Genomic DNA, 21580 nt, shown 5'->3' on the forward strand with positions numbered 1-21580 from the left:
AGTCCAAAACACCTGGAGGGACGAAGAGTGCCCATGCCTGGTGTAGGACTATATACTGTAGTGTGAACTTACATTATATGGCAATGCAGATCCAGCCTGAATCGTGTTAAAGTGCACTACAATTTCGATGGGCGGGGTTTCAATCTGAAAAGGGCATCAATCATAGTGTCCCGGGAGTCCAGCCTTAACGCCTTAAATCAGCTACTGGGGACGGAGGGAGGAGATCACTCTTTGCATGCTCAGAAACCCTCCCGCTGGCTCCCTGGCTCCCTGCCCATTCCTCCTTGTTTTTGGCGTCGCCGGAGAGGAGTGCCGGGGCGAGAGCGCCGCCTTGGCAGTCCAGAGAAGCGGGAGATTTGTGTGCCGGTCGGAAGCAGGTGAGCGAAGGGAAAGATTGCCCAAGGGCGCATGCTTACGGGGGAGAATTCCGTGGCAAGCGACGCCTCTGCAGGGCAGGAGGGGATGCTCCGATGGGGAGAAGAAGGCACGTCTTCTGGGCGCCCACTCCACGAGCCCACTTTGCCTGGAGTCCCAAACAAGACTGATTTCCCTTCTGCATGGAACAGAAAAAAAATCCCTCTTGTTTACTCCAAGGAAAGTTTCCGAGTTCAGAATTGGGGCGGAAGGAGAGGGAGGGAGATGCTGGGCCAGAATGTTGTCATTGCCTGACTCTGGGAGTCAACATCTCCAGGGGCTGCAGCTGCACCGAGGAATTCAGTCAGCTGGACAGCTTGGACTGCGAGTTCTAGTTTAATAAGGGCTTTAGTCTTCCCTGCCAAAGAGTCCCAGGATTGCATAGCATTGAATCATTGTCGTTAAGGTGCTCTCTAATTGCATTAAGTCAATAGTTTTTTGGCTTTTTAAAAAATGTCAGAAGCAGCTTGAGAAACTGCAAGTCACTTCTGGTGTGAAAGAATTGGCTGTCTGCAAGGACTTTGCCCAGTGATGCCCGGATGTTTTACTATCCTGTGGGTGGCTTCCCGCATGTCCCCGCATGAGAAACTGGAGCTGACAGATGGGAGCTCACTCCACTCAGGGGCGACTTGAGAATCTGCAAGTTGCTTCTGGTGTGAGAGAATTGGCCATCTGCAAGGATGTTGCCCAGGTGACGCCCGGATGTTTTACAATCTTGTGGGAGGCTTCTTGCATGTCCCCGCATGAGAAGCTGGAGCTGACAGATGGGAGCTCACTCCACTCAGGGGCGACTTGAGAACCTGTAAGTTGCTTCTGGTGTGAGAGAATTGGCTGTCTGCAAGGACATTGCCCAGGTGACGCCTGGATGTTTTACCATCCTGTGGGAGGCTTCTTGCATGTCCCCGCATGGGAAGCTGGAGCTGACAGATGGGAGCTCACTCCACTCAGGGGCAACTTGAGAACCTGTAAGTTGCTTCTGGTGTGAGAGAATTGGCCGTCTGCAAGGACGTTGCCCAGGTGACGCCCGGATGTTTTACCATCCTGTGGGAGGCTTCTTGCATGTCCCCGCATGAGAAGCTGGAGCTGACAGATGGGAGCTCACTCCACTCAGGGGCAACTTGAGAATCTGCAAGTTGCTTCTGGTGTAAGTGAATTGGCAGTCTGCAGGGACATTGCCCATGGATGCCCGGATGTTTTGATGCTTTACCATCCTTGTGGGAGGCTTCTCTCATGCCCCCACATGGGGAGCTGCAGTTGACAGAGGGAGCTCACCCGTGCTCTTCCCAGTCCGCTGGCACAAGGGTTTAACCCACTGTGCCACCAGGGGCTCAATAATAATAATAATAATAATAATAATAATAATAATAATATCTTTATTTATATTCCGCCCTATCTCCTCGAGTGGACTCAGGGTGGATTCCAATAAACAAAAAAGGCAAACATTCACTGCTTCAGTACAATAACTAATATAGACATAATATCCCAAAATAAACTCACATGTGAAAATAACATATAACATGAGATGTATAGATTAAATAAAACATGCCTATCTAAATAATTATATCTAACAGAAAACCTAAATATAAAACCTCAAACATCCACATTAATTTACAGGAACCAATGAAGGTTTATTCAGATATTTGGGTTGATTTTGTGGGCGGTGATGTTAACTGGGCGAACATGGTCTAACGAAGCCTGAATACAATAATAGTTTTCCATCCGAGGTCTGGTAGCAGCCTCTCATCATCTAAAGTAAGTTTCAGTTGTTATTTGAAGGAGAAAAGGGAAAGGGGCATCTTTGTTTCTTTAGGGAGGGAGTTCCAGAGGTGAGAGGCGTCCACAGAGAAGGCCCTCTCTCTTGTTCCCACCAGCCATGCTTGAGATGGGGTGGGACAGAGAGCAGGGCCTCCTCTGCTGATCGCAGCGCCTGGGTTGGTTTATAGGAGGAGATGCGATTAGACAAATAATAATAAACTTTATATCCTGCCACCATCTCCCTGAAGAGACTCGGGGTGGCTTACAAGGCACTCCAAGATGCACGTGTAACATACAACAGGTAAAAAAAGTACAAAAGTATAAAACACATCACATAAAATTATAACAACAACCTCCATCAACACATGTAACATAATATCAAAACAGTACAATTTTAAACAACAGTAGATAAAGCTAACGTCAATTCACAAGGTGCCAAGTGTCAGCTTCATATGGGCCTGTTCAACTTACTCAAGGTCAAAGGCCTGTCTGAACATCCATGTTTTCAGTTTGGAATGGAAGAATTGGAGGGTGGGGGCTAATCTAATCTCTTTTGGGAGGGTATTCCAGAGCCAGGGAGCCACCACAGAGAAGGCCCTCTCTCTCGTCCCCACCAACTGCACTTGAGATGGTGGTGGGACTGAGAGAAGGGCCTCTGCTGTCAATCACAGAGCCCGTGCCAGTTCGTAGAAAGATATGCACTCTCGAAGACAGGTTGGACCTGAAGTGTACAGGGATTTATGGGTAATAGCGTGCACCTTGAATTGAGCCCGGAAACTTGTCAGAAGCCAGTGGAGCTGCTTCAGCAGGGGCATTGTATGCTCTCTGTAGCTAACTCCAGTTAGTAATCTGGCAGCTGATCATTGCATTAGCTGCAGTTTACGAACCATCTTCAAAGGCAGCCCCTTGTAGAGTGCATTACAGTAGTCCATTCTGGATGTAACTAAGGCATGGACGACTGTGGCCAAGTCAGGCTTATCAAGGTATGGTCGCAGCTGACGCACAAGTTTTAACTGGACCCGAGCCATGAAGGCACACGAAAAATAACAACCAGTTGATCCCTTTCTACCTTCTGCTCATTCATGGCCTCAGAAAGGTATATATAGAGCATATTTATAGCATTGTGGTAAGGTTTTAACTGTTTGGCTCCATATGGAATCTGGGATTTTTAGCTTGTTGAGGTGCTTGAAATGGTTTGCTAAAGAGTTGGCTTCCAGTTCAGTGGAGTAGACTACAGCAGCTCTTTCCAGACAGTTGAGATGTGTAGAGAATGGGCATCCCTTAAGTACCAGTTGTGCCTATCACCTATATCAGTTTTTTCCTTCCCAGGAAATTTCCCATGGGCTGGCAATTCATGTCCTGGAGATCAGTTTGGATCCATGGATCACTACTTTGAGTGGAAGTTCTTCCCAATGGCCAACAAAGCTACAAGTCCTTGGATTTCGTGGGATGGTGTTGTGGCTAATAAGATGAGATCAAACTGCTGTACATTTTCTTTAAAAAAGAATACTTATATATTGGAATAATCTTTGTACATGTTGAATGCAAAGTATTCAGTATGGAAGAACAAACAACTGGGGCCCCATCTACACTAATCATATAATGCAGTTACATAATACAGTCTAACTGCATTGGAGTGCAATGCAATAGTTCAAAGCAGTTAAACTACATTATGAAACTGCATTATATGGCAGTGTTGATGGGGCCTGAAATAAATTGTTTACTTAATTTTAGTTCCTGGAAGTGCCTGTGAATCAAAAAGTCAAATCTTTGTGTGTTGTCTTTTAAAGGACCGTCTTTCCAACTATTTAGATTCTAGGTTTTAACAGGACATGTGTAATAGTGGCAAATAAGGGGAAAATATTTTATGGATTTCCTAAGTGAACAGGAAAATACTTCATACTGAACTTTGTCCTTAACTGAACTTTGCTCCTGAGCTGAACTTTGCAAGTTGCTAGGAAAACACAGTAAATGGCAAATGCATTGATTTTTTTTTTTTTAAAATTGCCTTCTCATCTATAGCCCCCAAAAGGAACTTTTCTAATGTTTGGAAAAGGTACAACAGTTGCACAATGTATTTTAATTTGTAGCTAGGAATGTTCTATCTGGAATCGCCATCATCTTGGGAAGGACTTTGGGTGGGGAACATATTTTCTCTGAAGGCAAGGAACATGACATTTGTTCTTTAAGGAACTAATCTTTAGATGGCAGCATATGATTAAACTCTTTCCACTCATTCTTATATGGACATCGGTAATGAAAATCAGAAGTTTAGCTCTTTTAATGGAACATACATTATTATTTTTGTTTGTACTTGTTTTTGATCTTGAGAACTGTCTCCACTGCCAATTCTGGGAAAAGTCAGAAAGCCAAATCTATAAATAAATTATGACCAATGCAGAAAGTATCATTATAAAAATGGCAAAATATGTTACTAGGGCATATCTCTCTCCCATGCATAATAGCTATAAGAATAAAACAAGATTTTGGAAAAAATATTTTTTTATACTTGAGAATCCCTAGCTATCAGGCGCATTTTGGTGAGGATTCTGGAAAGTATAATCCAAACAAATTACTTTTCCAAAATGGCTAGCATGATTTGAACTCGAGACTAGTATTCAAATCCCCGCTCAGTCATGAAAACCCACTGGATAGCTTCAAGTAAATCACAGTCTCTTTATCTCAGAGGAAGGCAAACCCGCTCTACAAATCTTGCCAGAAAAAACATAATGATAGGTTCACTTTAGGTTACCACAATTCAGAAGTGACTTAAAGCACACAAACAAGTACATTTTCCAAGTTCTGAGCACAGTGCTTCTCTTAAAAGTTGTAGCTGTTCCCTGCCCTTTAGGGGAGGGCTTTTGTGCTGCTAGAGAAATGGAATGGGGTCAGTTAAAGGCATGTTTATACTTTTAAATGTCTTGTACAAAGCATTATCTAGAGTTTCTGTTCTTGAAAATAGTTCTAAATTCACTGCACACATTTTCACCACTCATTCCAGGGGAGGGAAGCCAAAATGTGTGCCAGGAATCCTTCATCTGGAGACAGAGAGGTTTGCAGTAAACAAACCCAGCTCTAGGGGTACAAGCAGGGGGACTAGAGCTCTCTTTCAAGCAGATTTCTTGCATATGCTGCTTATGTCAATAATACTGTGTCTTAGTTCAAGACAAGCTCCAAAATACAGATGTTTATCAGGAGAAAACAAAATAGTTACACAACCCGCTTTTATGGGGATTTGCCTTAGGATGTATTTGCCCCTTAGAGTGGGTTAAACCACTGAGCTGTTGAACTTGCTGACTGCTGTTAGCCCAGCTCTTGCCAACCTAGCAGTTTGAAAACATGCAAATGTGAGTAGATCAATAGGTACCACTTTTGCGGCACTCCATGCAATCATGCCAGCCACATGACTTTGGAGGTGTCTATGGACAATGCCGACTCTTCGACTTAAGAAATGGAGATGAGCACCAAGCCCCAGAGTTGGACACGACTAGACTTAATGTCAAGGAGAAACCTTTACCTCTATCTTTTTATGGCCTCATCTATAATTCCACATAATCCAGATTATCAAAACAGACAATCCACATTATCTGCTTTGAACTGTATTATATGAGTCTACATTGCAGATAATCTGGATTTTATATGGCAGTGTAGATAGATGGGGCCTATGATTTCCAGGCGTTCCATTTCTTGCTCTATTTGTGTAATAGCCAGCTTGTTTTTTTTTTTTAAAGTAATTTTTATTAAGAATTTTATAAAACAGGACAACGAAAGAGGGAGAACAATAAAAAGAAAATAGGAAAGTAGGAAAAATAGAAAGAAGAAAAAAAAAACCATAAAAAGAAAAAAACTAACCTAAAAGAAAGCATTAAACTATTCTAAAATGACTTCCACTCCAACATCAGGATCTTTTCCGTCAACTTCTTCTACTTTCTTATCCATTCTTATCCTCTAGTATTTTTCTAAATTTCTTTTCATAGTCATAAAAAGAAGTCCAATTCGTTCTCTTTAACGGTTTCCCGGTATTTCTTCTCATTAAAAATGTCAGTTCATCCATGTCTCTAGTTTCTTTTACTTTCTCCAACCATTCTTCAACGGTCGGTATCTGTTCATTTTTCCAAAATTTGGCAAAAATGATTCTTGCTGCAGTAGTGAAATACGTAAATAATTTATCTTCATTTTCCTCTACTTTAAAATCAGAGTCCGTAAATCCTAATAGATAATATTCCGGTTTCTTTTTGAACCCTCTCTTCAATATCTTTTGTATTTCTTCATGTATAGATGCCCAAAACTTAATTGTTTCTTTACACGTCCACCACATGTGGAAGAATGTGCCCGTTTGTTCTCCACATTTCCAACACTTATCTGAGACATTTTGATACATATGACTTAATTTATTCGGAGTCAAATACCATCTATAAAACATTTTATACCAATTTTCCTTCAGATCCATGGCATAAGTATATTTCAACTTTTTGTTCCATATTTGCTCCCATTCTCTAAATTGAATCGGCCGTCTTAAATTTTCGGCCCATTTGATCATACAGTTTTTAACCTGTTCCGTTTCAGTTTGCCATTGGATCAATTTATTATAAAGGATTGTAACTACCTTCTTTTCAGTTTTTAGGACTTTATCCCATGTATTTTCTTCCCAGTCAAATCCAATTTTTTGATCTTGTTTGAAATGCTCTTTAATTTGTAGATAATGTAACCAAGTTATATTACCAAAAATGCTCTTAAGTTGTTCAAAAGTTTTAATCTCCATTTTCCCTTTCAGCAGAATATCCTTGTATCTTGGCCAGACCCTCCATCCTAGAAGTCTTCTTTGATGGGCCTCCATCGCCGAGACCCAAAGAGGTGTGGTTTTATAAAAGAGGGCTTTATATCTTAACCATGACCTCAATAAGGAGGCTCGCACGAAGTGATTACCAAAGTTTTTTTCTTTAGATTCTCTATTATACCACACATATGCGTGCCAGCCCACCCTCAAGTCATGTCCCTCTAAATTTAAACATTTTTCCTTATCCAAGTTCATCCAGTCTCTTATCCATGATAGAGCACAGGCCTCATGATAGGATTTCAAGTCCGGAAATCCCAGACCTCCTCTCGTTTTTTTGTCAATCAAATTTATATAATTAATTCTTGGCCTTTTCCCTTTCCAAATAAATTTAAGTAAGTCCTTCTTCCATTTTTTAAATAAGGTTTGATTTCTTATTACCGGTATGTTTTGGAATAGGAATATAAGTTTCGGAAGAACATTCATCTTTATTAATGATATTCTACCCAGGAGTGATAGATTTAGGTAATTCCATTTTTGTAAGTCCTTTTGAATTTTATTCCAAACTATTTCATAGTTGTTCTTCAAGAGTTGACAATTTCTCGCCGTAATCCAGACTCCTAAATATTTGATTTTCTTTACACTCTCTATCCCCAATTGCTGTTGAATCTTTATTTGTCTCTCCTTTTTCACATTTTTAAATAGCAGTTTTGTCTTCTTCATATTCATTTTAAATCCAGCCACTTTTCCAAATTGTTCTATTTTAGTTATCCAGTGTTGTAGGTTTTTCTCTGGATCTTCAATTGTTCCTAATAAATCATCTGCAAACGCCCGTATTTTATATTCAAATTTGCCGATTTTCGTTCCTTTTATACTTTCGTCTTCTCTAATTTTCTTCATTAGGATCTCCATGGCCATTATAAAAATCAAAGGGGATAATGGGCATCCTTGTCTGGTGCCCTTCGCAATTTCAAACTCTTGTGTCAATTGACCATTTATTTTCACTTTGGCTTTTTGATAGTTATAAATAGCATTAATTGCATTATTAAATTTTTCTCCCATATCCAATTCTTGTATTAATATCTTAAAGAAATCCCAATTTAAATTGTCAAAAGCTTTCTCAGCGTCTATTGCCAAAATGGCGAACTCTTTTTGATGATTTATTTCATAATATTCCAAAATATCAAGGACGTTGCGAATGTTTTCTTTCATATGTCTATTTGGGAGAAAACCTGTTTGTTCTTCTCCAATCCATTTATTTAAGAAAGCCTTTAGCCTTGTGGCCATGATGTTTGCAAATATTTTATAGTCCGTATTTAAGAGAGAAATCGGCCTGTAATTTTTGATATCATTTTCCGGGGAGCCTTCCTTATGAATTACTGTAATTTCCGCTTCCTTCCATGAGTCTGGAACCTTCCGGTATTTCATCGCTTCATTTACAACAATTTTGAGTGTTGGGAGTAGCTGTTGTTTAAAGGATTTATAAAATCCAGCCGTAAATCCATCTGGTCCTGGAGCTTTATCTGCATTCATTTTATTGATTGCTTTTTCTATTTCCTCCTCCGATATTTCTTTATTCAATTCTTCTCTGTCCTCGTCCGTTATTTTATCTAGTTTCATTTGGCCAATGTACTCCATAACTTCCTCTTTCTTTATCTTATCCTTTGTATATAATTGGATGTAAAATTTCCTGAATTCCTCTATAATTTCTTTATCTGTCCTCAGGTCCTTATCCAAGATAGTTATTTTAGATATATGGTTTATTTGTCTTTTTTTCCGGATTTGGTTTGCCAACCATTTACCGGGTTTATTTGCATTTTCAAAAGTCTGTTGTTTTAAGAACTTCAGTTGTCTTGATTGAAGTTCTAACTCTGCATGGGTTTTCTCTTGTTTTAGCACCAGTAGTTGTCTCTCTATTTTTTTCCTTGGTCTCTTTTTTAATTCTGCTTCCTTAATTGCTATTTCAGCCACCAACTCGTTAAGCCTTTTATTTCTTTCCCTATTTTTCCTTGCTCCTTGTTGTATAAAATGTCCTCTCAGAACTGCCTTGAAGGCATCCCACACCACACGTGGGTCCATATCCTCTACTTTATTTATTTGCAAATAGTCTTGAATTATTTTGTTGTAGTATTCTTTATCCTGTTCTGTTTTTATCAGATTCTCATTCAATCTCCATCTTCTGGAGTAGTTTTTGTGGTTAATACATATTTCTAAGGGGCAGTGATCTGACAGATCTCGTGGTAAGATGTTAATTTCCTTCACTTTGGCGGAGAGTTTTCTAGTTATCCAAGCCATATCAATCCTGGACCAGGATTGGTGTCTGTTCGAGAAGAATGTATAGTCTTTTTTGTCTTTATTTCTGGTTCTCCATATGTCTTCTAAATCGAATTCATTTTGCAGCTCTAAGAACTTTTGAGGGAGTTTACCTTCTTTTGTTTTCCTTTTCTTCGCGCTTTTGTCTATTTGAGGGTCCATCACCCCATTGAAATCTCCTAACAGAATCATGTCATCAAATTCTGTTTCCTTTAGTTTAGAATTTAAAAATTCAACAAATTTTATTTTTGGACCATTTGGTGCATAGATATTACAAATCAATATTTTAGAATCTCCAATTGTTATCCTTACCGCAATGCATCTTCCTTCCAAATCTCTAAAGGCTAATTCTGATTCTATTGCTTCTTTTACGTAGATTACTACTCCTCTTTTCTTCTTCTCATATGAGGAGTGATATTCTTTTCCTAATTTTTTGTTCGGGAGGTGTGCAATATATTTGTCACTAATGTGCGTTTCCTGAAACGCTATTACGTCATAATCCAATTTCTTCAAACTATTCCATACCTTCTTGCGTTTTTGGGGGGAGTTCAAACCGTTAATGTTGTTTGAGAAACATTTTATTTGTCGTTCCATCATCTTATTCATTCCCATCCAGTCCCAATCCTATATCGCCTAAAACCATTTCCGCTGTTCCAATTGCTTGTTGTTCCGCGCTCTGACCTTCTTTTTCTTTTTCTTCTTTCCGTGGTGTCGTTCTTGGTGTCGTTCTCTGGGGTTTAGGATCTTTCAAGAAATAGCTATAATCCTTTGGTGACTTATATCTTGCCTTTTTCTCTTTGATACCCTTTCTTGGAGTAGATAGTCTTCTTTCTTCATCCCCTTCCGCTTCGTCTCCTTCTTCTTCCTCCTCCTCTCCCATTTCTTCTTCTTCTTCTCCCTGTTCTTTCATTAATTTATCATAGAACACTTTAGCCTTATGCTCCGATGTTAGCCAATATCTTTCTTCATTATATGTCACCATTATTCCTTCTTTTCTCTCCCACCTGAATCTTATCTCGTTCTTTTTCAGCTCTTCTGTTAGGAAGAAATATTTCCTTCTTCTTACTAAGGTCATCTGGGGAAATTCTTTCAATACTACAATTTTCTTTTCTTTGTAGAAGATTGGGTTTCTATTACTTTTATACAAAATGTCATCCTTCACCTTCTTCCTTGTAAATTTTACAATCACATCCCGTGCGGTTTTATTCCTCCTTGCGTAGAATGAGGAAATCCTATAGACTTGGTCCACCTCTTGTTCAAATTCATCCTCCTCACATTCCATACAACTTGCCAGCATTTTAATAACCAATGATCTTATGTCTTCTTTATCCTCCTCCGCTATATTTCTGAATCTTAATTGGAAATCCATTTGCATTTGCAGTAATCTCTCTTGTTCCCATTCCATTTTTTCCCTATGTTTATCCAATCCTTTTATCTTCTGTGCCATTTCTGATTGTGTTCCCTCAATTTTCTCTTTAGAAACTTTTAATTCTTTCACCTCTCCATGCAGTTGCGATATATCTTCTTTTATCTGGCCAAATTCTTGCTTTATTTCAGACTTCAAGACCTTGAATTCTTCTGTCATCTTTGTAATAATTCCCTCTTGTTTCTTATAATATTCTTCATGTTTAGCCTTAACCTCCTCTTTCAATTCCACTTTCAAAGCATCTTGTTTTTCCGAAATCTTTTTTATTTCTTTTAATAGATTGTCCATTTTTGGGTTTATGTCCAGAGACCCCCTCCGGGATTCTGGTTTGCCTGGGGTTGCCATTTCTTTCAACTCGTCTGCTTCTTGTCCTCGAGTTATCTGTTTTCGTCTGCTTCTCGTCCTCGTCCTTGGGGCCCTTTGTCTACTTCTCTTCCTCGCCTCGTTCGCGTCTCCTCACCTCAAGCGTCTGCTTCTCATCCTCGAGTCGTCTGCTTCTCGTCCTCGATCTGTCTCCACCTACTCTCTACTTCTCTATTGGATTTTCGGGCTTTTCCCAATTTAATTCCAATTTATTTCCAATTTATTTCCAATTTTTCTCTAGCCGCTCTGTATCGGACTTTCTCTATGGTTTTCAAAATGGCGTCTTCCCTCCTTCCGCCCCGTCACTTCCGCCCCTTCTATGCTTCTTCCGACCTTCTCCGTCCGTCACTTTAATCTGCCTTCCGTTTCCGTTTCCGTCACTTCCTTCCCGCCAACTCAGCCTGCTTGTTTATAAAGAAGGCTGAAGATAGACACAACAATTATGGCGTCAAGGTCGGAGATATTATCAGTTTTCCACTTTTAGGTTTCGGGGGGGGGGGGGGTGCGAAAGGGGGCTATCACTCCATCTTCATCTTCGTTTTCATCTACTTTAACAGAGCGGTTTTTCCTCTAATTTTGCCTCTAATTTCATTAATTTAATGCCAATTTTTATTATAGTATATTTTAATCAATCAATCAGTCAGATATTACTACCGAGAGGCCAGAGACCAAAATTACGATCTCTTCCTCTTTAAATCCTGCGGCTTCTTTTCTTCTTATCTCCTTTTCTCTCTTTTTTCCCCCAAGCCCTTACGGCTTGGCTATTTCTTCTTTAAAAGTGTGGGATCTAGTCCCGTTACCTGTTGCTGGGGTCTTTCTTGCTTCTCCACCCAATCTGGGCTTTCTTTGTTTCAACTTCTTCTTCTAATTTGTGAATGGATCGGCGGCGGTTAAACGGACCTTGCGGTTCGATCCTCGTGGGGCGGCTCGCTTTCCCCTGTGTTGCCCGGACCCTCTCGACCTCTCCTCCTTGAGGGGGGGGGGAGATCTTTGGGGTCTCAAGCCCACACTGGGATTCGCGGCACCTTTGCAAACTCAATCCAGCAAAGGGGGGAGCATTCAGCTCAACCTAGCCGCCACAACACAGGTCCTCGCTGGGAGCTCACTCTCAGCGAGGCAGTCCCGTCGCCATGTCCACCGGAAGTCCAATAGCCAGCTTGTTTTGCCTGCATGTTTTGCCTGTCGCCCTGATAAGGATAATAGTGCAGTAACAAGTTTTGCAGATATAAATATTTTAATCAGACATCAAATTTCCAGGAAGTCTTGTTCAACAAATGCTAGGTTTCCACAGCTGTCAACAAAAGTTGGCCATCACTTGATGCCGCTTTGATTAGCTCACTGACTAAATATGAAATAGAAACACCATCAGATGGAGCCATAAGACACACCTGTGCTGACAAAAAGGTTTTTTTTTCAATATTTTAGCTGTATTAATGCATTTTAGCTTTTGAATTGAAAAAAAAACCACATAATATAAGAGTCATACATCAGTTTCTTTGCATATTTGACTTTTTTTCATCATTTCAGGTGTTACTCAGTTTCAGTGCAACTTCATTTAGTGCTTTTGATCGGCTCATTGTCTTTCATGTCAATCAGTTAAAGTGTTTTGGAAATCTGTTAGAATATTTTAATCCCTATCATCTTGCTTACTCTTTACTCCACAAAAAATAGTCATATATTACACAATTAAAAACTCAAAGCAAGTTGTGGGAAATAACAGTATGTGGTGAAGCAAATCTGAGATCATTCTTGGATTTAGAATGCCTATGCCATATAGCTTTTTATTAAATGTTTTTATGACCTTTAGTTTTGCAATCAATTATAATTGGTTGCAAGATATGTTGAAAGAATTGTCATCTGTGGCTGTACTTCAACATGGGAAGGTGGTATCAAATTCTGTCCAATGGCCAACAGTCTTCAACATTTGTATCAGTGATTTAGGTGGGATAGACTTACTCTTTATCAAATGTGCAGCTGATATAAAACTGAAAGGGTAGCTAATACATAGAAAGATAGAGAAAAATCAAAAAATAGCCACGATTTATCTGAAACTGGGCTGAAATTAATACATTTCAACAGGAAAAAATGCAAAATTATACATGTAAAAAGAATTTTTGAATTATTGTTAATGATAAAATGCATATGAGCCAGAAGTGTAATGGTACAGCAAAGAAGACCAATAATATCATAGTGTGCATCAATAGCTTCCAAATTGAGGGAAGTAATGGTCTCCCTATATTCTGTGCTGGTCAAGCTTTGTTTAGGGCTGAGTTCTGGGCATCTCATTTTAACAAGGATTTAGACTGGTCAGAGTCACTCTTGGGCATCCACATGACATTCATGGACTTCTGGCCCATAATGTGTGATAAAACCCATCCAATTTTACTCTGTATTAGTACAAGGTCAGGAATGTTTCAGAGTCTCCCAAAACTCCCAAGCAACCAAGAACAGCAGGACTGGTTCTCATTTGCTATCCCCTCCCCCCCACTTTTCCCTCACCTCAGGTTGTGTGGTTGCCTTTGATGATATCAAGATGTTGAAATGAATAATTTCCTTTTCTCTTGCACATTCTCTTGCAGATCCTTTTTGAAAATGTTTTTTTCCACTGAAGTTTCTTTTTCAGAGGTCACCATCACCCTTTTTGTGGTGGCAGCTCTTTTTATTTCTATACATATGTTAATGAAGACCAAGCGGCCCCAACCACCAGGACCTTGGTCGTTACCAATTCTGGGGAATCTTCTCCAGGTTGAGGAGCATCCATACATTTCCTTTCAACACATGAGGAAGAAATACGGAGACGTGTTTCAGATAAAGCTCGGAATGGTCCCTGTTGTGGTGGTTAATGGTCTGGAGGCAGTAAAACAGGTGCTTTTGAGAGATGGGGAGAGTTTTGCCGGTCGACCGGATATGCACACTTTTTCATTTTTCGCCGATGGAGATAGCATGTCATTTTCAGTCCACTATGGGGAAAGTTGGAAGCTTCAGAAGAAAATTGCTGGAAGAGCTTTGAGATTGCTTTCCAAATCTGAAGCCAAGTCTTCAACGTGCTCTTGCCTCCTTGAAGAGCATGTGTGCGATGAAGCTTCAGAACTGGTGAAAACGTTGCTGGAGCTCTCAAAGAATGGTGGCTTTGATCCTGCGGCTGTGACTACCTGTACGGCGGCGAATGTTGTTTGTGCCCTTTGCTTTGGCAAGAGGTACAATCATAATGACGAAGAATTTCTGGGTGTGATTAAGTTAAATGATGATTTTGTAAAAGCTTCAAGTGCTTTCAATCCTGCTGATTTTATACCCTGCCTACGTTACCTTCCACTGCCGGCTGCAAAAGTTGCTCGTACATTTTATAGAAAATTAAATGAATTTGTTTTGGCATGCGTAGAACACCATTGTAGCACATATGATAAGGTAAGTTTTAACAGCACAAAGAAAACCTATTCAGATCATAGGGTATCCATGCTACCATTGGGAGTTTACAAATTCAACAGATATGTAGAGGAGCAATAAATAGAATACTTGTTCAGGGAAATTCATATTTTTCAAGTCTGGATTTTCTCTTTGGAAAGTGGCCTACATGTGCTCAGACTGTTTTAGATATATAGTTGACCCTCAACATTTGCACAGTTGACTTTTGTGGATTTGATTGTTTGTGGATTTGATTAAAATATTGTATAATATCTAGAAGTTGACCATAGAATCATACCAGCATAGTGACTGGTGAAAAAGAAGTTTGCAAATTGAAGTAGTGTTTACTAGACACATACTAATCAGGCATCAGGTTTGTGGTTTTATTTATTTAGGGTTTTTTTTTTCTTTAGAACTATGTCCGAGACATCACTGATGCTCTGATTACTGTTGGCAATGAGAAAAAAGAGGATGGCAAAACTGCTTTGTCAGATAAGAAAATAATAAATACTGTCAATGACATCTTTGGAGCGGGTGTGTATTAAACATTTTATCAATTAAATGCATGCCTTAAATAACCATTTCAGTAGATGCTTAAATGACAATTGCCAGTTGTAGAATTTTGGTAGAGATGACTGCAGAACTGACTCAAAATGGGTGACAATTAAAACAAGCAGAATAGATTCCATGATGAACTAAATTTCATGTTTTATTTATTTTGGCAGGTTTCAGTACCATAACGGCATGTTTGCAATGGATATATCTGTACTTGATAAGCAAACCAGAAATTCAAACTAAAATTCAGGAAGAAATTGGTAACACTATTCCGTTTTTTAAAAAAAATGAAACAACATTGACACTGTCATTAGTAAAAGACATGGCTTGAAATGATTCTGTTTCTTTGCAGATGAAAAAATTGGACTAAGACCACCAAGGTTTGATGATCGAAAAGATCTGCATTATACAGAAGCTTTCATCAATGAAATTTTCAGGCACTGTTCCTTCTTGCCATTCACCATTCCTCACTGGTGAGATGCTAAGGAGTGGTTTTGATTTCATTGCTATCACGTTCTGCTAATACTACACTTCTGGCAGAAGTAATTAATTTCAGTAGGATTCCTTTATATCCATGGTCTCCTGTTAACACTGTAGATCCAGGAAGACATCCCTCTTTGATATGTAGCTCATACTGATTTCCTAGGGTGCTTCCACACAGTACCTATACTTTGAAAGAGAATGGGTTGAAAAGGCAGATGGCCAGATGACATTTGTGTTAAATGCGCGCTCAATAGTAGCAATGGAGGAAAACCTCAATTCAAAAAGGTCCTCCTTTATCCTGTGTGTCCCTGCAGTCATATAAAGTTTGGGATTTACCCCTTGTGGAAATTGCTTCCCGTACGTGCCGCCACTGCGACTCCGGTTTTGTGTCTTATTCCTCCCCCGATTGAACATCTGCTCCATTAAACCTATGTTTTAATTGTTTTACAATTTGCTACATTATATTTATTATTTGTTGGATAATGTGGCATTGAATTTTGTCATAATCTGCTCTTCTCTAAGTCCCCTTTGGGTTGAGAAAAGAAGGGTATAAATATAGTAAATAAATAAATGTGCACATAGGAATCTCTCCATGTTTATATCAGGATATTTGCATGTGCACATATAAACATCAGAGCATAATTGAGTGATTATAACAAAACTTCCAGATGACGTGCCTCATCCTCCCTCATTTTTATCCTGAGGCACAGAAGGGCCATGAGGATAGCAGGGGAAGAAAGCCAGGGACCGGCAAATCTGTGTGGGGACCTGCTCTGAGGTTTATTTATACCGCATTTTAATCCCATGTTTTAGTGCTGTCTGGAAGCACCCTTAGAGTGATGGCGGGAAATCACAATCTTCATTACAATCACTTTTTTTGTACAAATGTTACTGTAGCTGTTTTAGCAGGAAGTGAATCTTAAAGTGGATTAGTGATGAAATCTCTTTCTGAGAGTTTTAGGCCCCTTCTGCATTGTCCTTATATCCAGGATCTGATCCCAAGTTATCTGCTTTGAACTGGATTATATGAGTTTCCACTGCCATATAATCTGCCATAAGCAGATAATCTGGGATCAGATCCTGGGATATAAGGACAGTATAGAAGGGGCCTTAATAAATAGTAATAGTAATAATAATAATAATACCAACAACAACAACAACAACAACAACAACAACTTTTTAGTTATACCCCGCCACCATCTCCCCAAGGGCACTCGGGGCAGCTAAAATGAGGCCAAGCCCAACAATTACAAAAAGGCAAAAAGAATACAAACAATCATACATCAAATAAAGTGCAATAAAATATAACAAAAGAAAATAATTCAAGTTAAACTCAGTATATAACATAAAATAGCAAGAGAGAGAGAGAGAGAGAGAGCGAGAGAGCAGAGTTACAAAGGATAGAATTTTAAAACCCTGGGTGAGGTGGATGGGTAGGATAGTGTATCTGGTGGGAGGTTCAGATGGGACAAACAATGGGGTTTAATTTCACTAAGGATGAGATAAAGTACATTGAAGAGCATTTTGTACTGAGTTGATCAAGGTATGGGGATCTGTTGTTCATTCCTCAAAGGCACACCGGAACAGCCAGGTTTTTAGGCCCTTCCTGAAGGCTGCCAGTGTGGACACTTGCCTAATCTCTCTGGGTAGTGAGTTCCTGAGTTGAGGGGACACCACAGAGAAGGCCCTCTCCCCCGTCGCCACAAGTTGTGTTTGTGACAGAGGTAGAAGCAAGAGGAGGACCTCCCCAGAAAATTGAAGGGATCGTGCAGGTTCGTAGAAGGAAATGCCCCTTCTACATTGCCATATAATAGCCAGATTGTCTACTTTGAACTGGGTTATATGGCAGTGTAGACTCGTATAATCCCGTTCAAAGCAGATTATGTGGATTGTATGTGGCAGTGTAGATGGGTCATCAGATACTGCTCAAGGATATTTTGAATGTATTATTTTAGCAACATGACATTGTTATGCAGACTTAAAGGCACCATGATGAAATAACATGACTTTTTTTCTTTTAAAAATATTTCCTAGTACTACCAGAGATGCTGTTCTCAATGGGTACTATATTCCTCAAAACACTTGCATCTTCATTAATATGTATCAAGTCAATCATGATGAGTAAGTACCAAAACAGCTCTTATTTAAAGAATTAATCAGGGCACTGTAGTGATAGTCAAGATGTAGATTCTCCCCTTTAAATTTTTACACCGTTTTATTATTTAGTCGTGACAATAACGTTGAGCCAAAGTATTTTGTCCAGTTGTTTTTGGCACTTTTAGGTGGAGGGTGATGTTTTCAGCTTTGGTCTGAACATTTTCCTTTGCTTCTATCCTTTCTAAACATAGTTAAACTGCTACCCCATGACATGTTTGGTGGCCTAATCTTTGCTTGGTTGTTTGTTACCAAGTTGTTTTATCATTGTATCTCATTTCAAACTCCTCTCTGCATGTACGAGAAAAAGGTGGTTTCTTTACATTCTCATAAAGAATCTTGCTAAATTTGGCAAGTTATCTAATGCATAGTATTGAAATAAAATATTTTAAATGAACGGATCCCACCAACTGTGTATATCTTGAACACACTTAGAACTCTTCTACCTGCCATATCATCTAGAATATCAAGGCAGAAAATCCGCAATATCAGCTTTGAACTGGTTTATCTGTATCTACACTACCGAATAATCCAGTTCAAAGCAGATAATTTGAATGTAATACAACTGTGCAGAAGGGGCCTTAGTACTCCCAATTAGTGTAGACCCATTAAATGAATGGGATACTTTAATTAGAACCAAACAATAACGTTTATTGTTTCCAGCATGAGTAATAATTTTTAGAGGCCTCTATAATCAAAGTTTGGAATAATAGTGGCATGCTTTCACATTTCTTCTTACTCACAGCAGCCATAAAGTGAGCCAATAATGAAATTTTCTTCACAATGTTTTTTAAATTGATTTTTTTCTTTGCCTTTGTCTGAGGCTGAGAGAATGTGACTTCTCCAAATCACACAATGATTTCAATGGTCCATTCAAATAGTAATCCACTGCTTAAACCACTACATTGCCTTAGCTCTCTTGGAATGCTTATTTGTTTGGATAGTAATTCCTATAATCCCTCAGCCATCACAATCACAGGTTTCTAAGGGTTTTGAGAATTGCAGTAAGTAATGTTTCCAAGTTCTGTGTAAATTGTGTTTTCTTCCCTTTATAACAGAGCTGTGTGGGAGGATCCATATTCATTTAAACCCGAGAGATTTCTAAATGAAAGTGGAGAACTCAATAAGAGCTTGGTGGAGAAGGTTTTGATCTTTGGAATGGGGATACGAAAATGTCTGGGAGAGGAACTAGCTCGCAATGAGGTTTTTGTTATCGTCACCACCATCTTGCAACAACTGAGACTGGAGAAACCTCCTGAAGATCAACTAGACCTGACTCCAGTGTATGGCCTCACCATGTCACCGAAACCATATCGACTTCAAGTAGCATTGCGCACTTAGCATGAAGTAACATTTGAACAGGGGGCAGCCTTCCTTTACAAACCATATAGCATGCAGTAAATATTAAGTAACCCTTGATCGTTGTGTCAAAATAGCTATGGGAAGAGGGGGAATTCAAACTGGGGAAACGTTAGCCTCCTCTCCTCACATCATTATTACGATGATGATGATAATGATAATGATAATAGTGATAATAATAATAATTTTTATTTGTACCTTTCCTTCCTTTACCCACAACAAATGTCAGCATCAAATTTGAGGAAAGCAGTCACATATTGTGAATAATAGTATTGTTTGTCCACATGTAAATAATCATAATCATAATCATCACCATCATCAAATAACTTTATTAATATTCCACCCTATCTCCCAGGAGGGACTCAGGGCAGATATGAACAGAAAAAAGCATGAATCATGTAAGTGTATGATGAGTCTGAGACTGGAAATTGATTCAGAGAGAAATGCATCTGTTAAGTAGGAACAGAGAGACAGAATTAATTCTGTAGCATGTAAGACTGAAGAGAGGCTTTGCAAATCAGCTGAAGATACTGGTATGAGGTTGTGTTAAGACAGGAAGTGGGCTTGGCCTTTTCATGCTTGTTTTCTACATAACCATGAAGCAAGGCCAAATCCACATAGGCTAAATAATGCATCCTTACCTTGATCTTAGCCTGTTGGAATACACAGATACGTCTTCCAGTGTGAAAATGCATATTTTCAAGACAATTAAGGGCTTTAAGACAAATAAAAAAACCTTCTGCTGGTTTTCAAAACATATGATTTGACCTCAAATTGTGATTGTGGTTGAAATCACGGGTGGGGGGAGAGTGGTTGATGGGTGGCCATCTAATTCCAGTAATCGCTTAGGCTACCTGATAGTTCCTGCTATTGTAGGGTAGTGTCCTTGTTTTTAAATGTATTTCCACAACTTTTAGTATCATTTCAACTCTTGTATTTCCTGCTTGGTTAATATGCTCTCACATGCTTTAATTGTCCCTGAAATTTTCCCCACATCATTTTATAACACATGAGGAAATAACAAGTACTGATTGTTTATTTCAGTGCATTGTTCTTGTTCTTCTATTAGAAGCCTTGCCATATCACATGAAAGCCTTGTGTTTTGCCATAATCTGTGCTGCACATGTCATTTTTTATGTCAAGACTAGTTTGTATCCTTTTGGAAATAAATTAGTCTGATATTTTGGTAACAACTTTTGTTTATTTCATTCTGCAAAAAGACAATGTGCTGTAATGGACATAATGGAATTTCAGGAAAACAACTGTTGGTAAAGGTAAAGGTTTTCCCCTGACATTAAGTCCAGTCGTGTCTGACTCTGGGAGTGGGTGCTCATCTCCATTTCTAAGCCAAAGAGCCGGCATTGTTGTCTGTGGACACCTCCAAGGTTATGTGGCCAGCATGACTGCATGGAGTGCCATTACCTTCCCGCCGGAGTGGTATCTATTGATCTACTCACATTTGCATGTTTTCGAACTGCTGGGTTGGCAGAAGCTGGGACTAACAGCAGGAGCTCATACTGCTACCCAGATTCAAACCTGCTACCTTTTGGTCAACAAGTTCAGCAGCTCAGTGCTTTAAGTCACTGCACTACCGGGGGCTCCAAAACAACTCTAAACTTGTGAATAAAACAGGAAAGACTGTCGATGGCATTTCCAGGTATCCCATGGGTATTTGGATCTTGGCGGTATTGGTCTGTAGTTAGTTGACTTTCATTTAGAGCAATAACACCAGTTATGTTTTGATTTATAATCTGGCTCATGGTTATGCTTTCAAGGAGACAATTTTACACTGCAGGATAAGAGTTTCTCATTTGCTGCTCGTGTAACAGCATGTGGGTGTAATTGGATCAGCTGTTGGACTATCTGCAGAATGGGTCCCAGAATGGATGGAAAGCTACTAGCGATGCTGCCTCCCCATCACCTCTATCCACAGTAGGATGGCAGCAAAAGTTCAATACTCTGACACCATAAAATATATCTTAGTTATGATATTTAAGTTACGTTTATGGGATGTTGTACAGTAACAGGCATTCAACACAGAGTTTAAATCTGAAAACAGTGAATCAAGAAGAGATGAGCAATGGAAGCATGAATCATACTTTAAAATGATTTAGTAAAACCCAAAGTGTGAAATTCAAGAGAATTGGGAATGAAGTTTAGATTCCTGTTTTGTGAGCATCGTGCAGGTTGTGCTGACTTCCACATACAAATTCTACTAACAGAAGAAGCAGGAGAAGAAAGTTCATATAGAAGTAGGACATGTCAGTGACCATCAGTACAAAGAAGGGTTAGGAGAACAGATCTGGAGAATCTGCTAGGGACCCATCACAATTGAACTTTTCAAAGGATAAGTAGTTGCTTGCAGAGTTTCAGTTCAACTCGGAATAATTTAACCTGAGACCTCCTGCTGATGGTGGTTCTGTATAAATCTTTGAAGCAACAAAATCAAAGTGACAGCAGCAAGGACCAGTGCAGTGGCACTGTTCTTTGTAGCCAGAAATGGATGTGAACATTGATCATGTATATTAAAATTGTATGTATCTAGAAAAGAACTGAAAGCTACCCTGCAGTGAGACAAGGCC

The 21580-nt window shown here is 39.4% G+C and overlaps 2 protein-coding genes across 3 annotated transcripts in view; one reads left to right on the forward strand and one right to left on the reverse strand.

The window, feature by feature from the left end:
- Window positions 1–535, reverse strand: part of ALDH1A1 (aldehyde dehydrogenase 1 family member A1) — a 96092-nt gene extending 95557 nt beyond the window's left edge. The window contains exon 1 of the mRNA XM_060762195.2: window positions 417–535. The gene's annotated coding sequence lies outside the window, so the exon portion shown is untranslated. The remainder of the gene's footprint in view (window positions 1–416) is intronic.
- LOC132767350 (cytochrome P450 1A1-like) lies at window positions 91–20191 on the forward strand. 2 transcript variants are annotated; one of them, XM_060762196.2, is made up of 8 exons: window positions 291–377; window positions 3499–3654; window positions 13625–14450; window positions 14861–14981; window positions 15173–15262; window positions 15355–15475; window positions 17520–17606; window positions 18698–20191. In XM_060762196.2, the coding sequence occupies exons 3-8, from the start codon at window positions 13638–13640 to the stop codon at window positions 18978–18980; spliced, it is 1515 nt and encodes a 504-aa protein (XP_060618179.2). In that variant the 5' UTR covers window positions 291–377; window positions 3499–3654; window positions 13625–13637; the 3' UTR covers window positions 18981–20191. The 2 variants fall into 2 exon arrangements, with proteins under 2 accessions (XP_060618180.2, XP_060618179.2); XM_060762197.2 differs by lacking the exon at window positions 3499–3654 and having other exon boundaries at window positions 91–377.
- Window positions 20192–21580: the final 1389 nt, after the last annotated feature.

The sequence above is a fragment of the Anolis sagrei genome, chromosome 2 (genome assembly GCF_037176765.1).
Source record: "Anolis sagrei isolate rAnoSag1 chromosome 2, rAnoSag1.mat, whole genome shotgun sequence".
NCBI classification, from domain to species: domain Eukaryota; kingdom Metazoa; phylum Chordata; class Lepidosauria; order Squamata; family Dactyloidae; genus Anolis; species Anolis sagrei.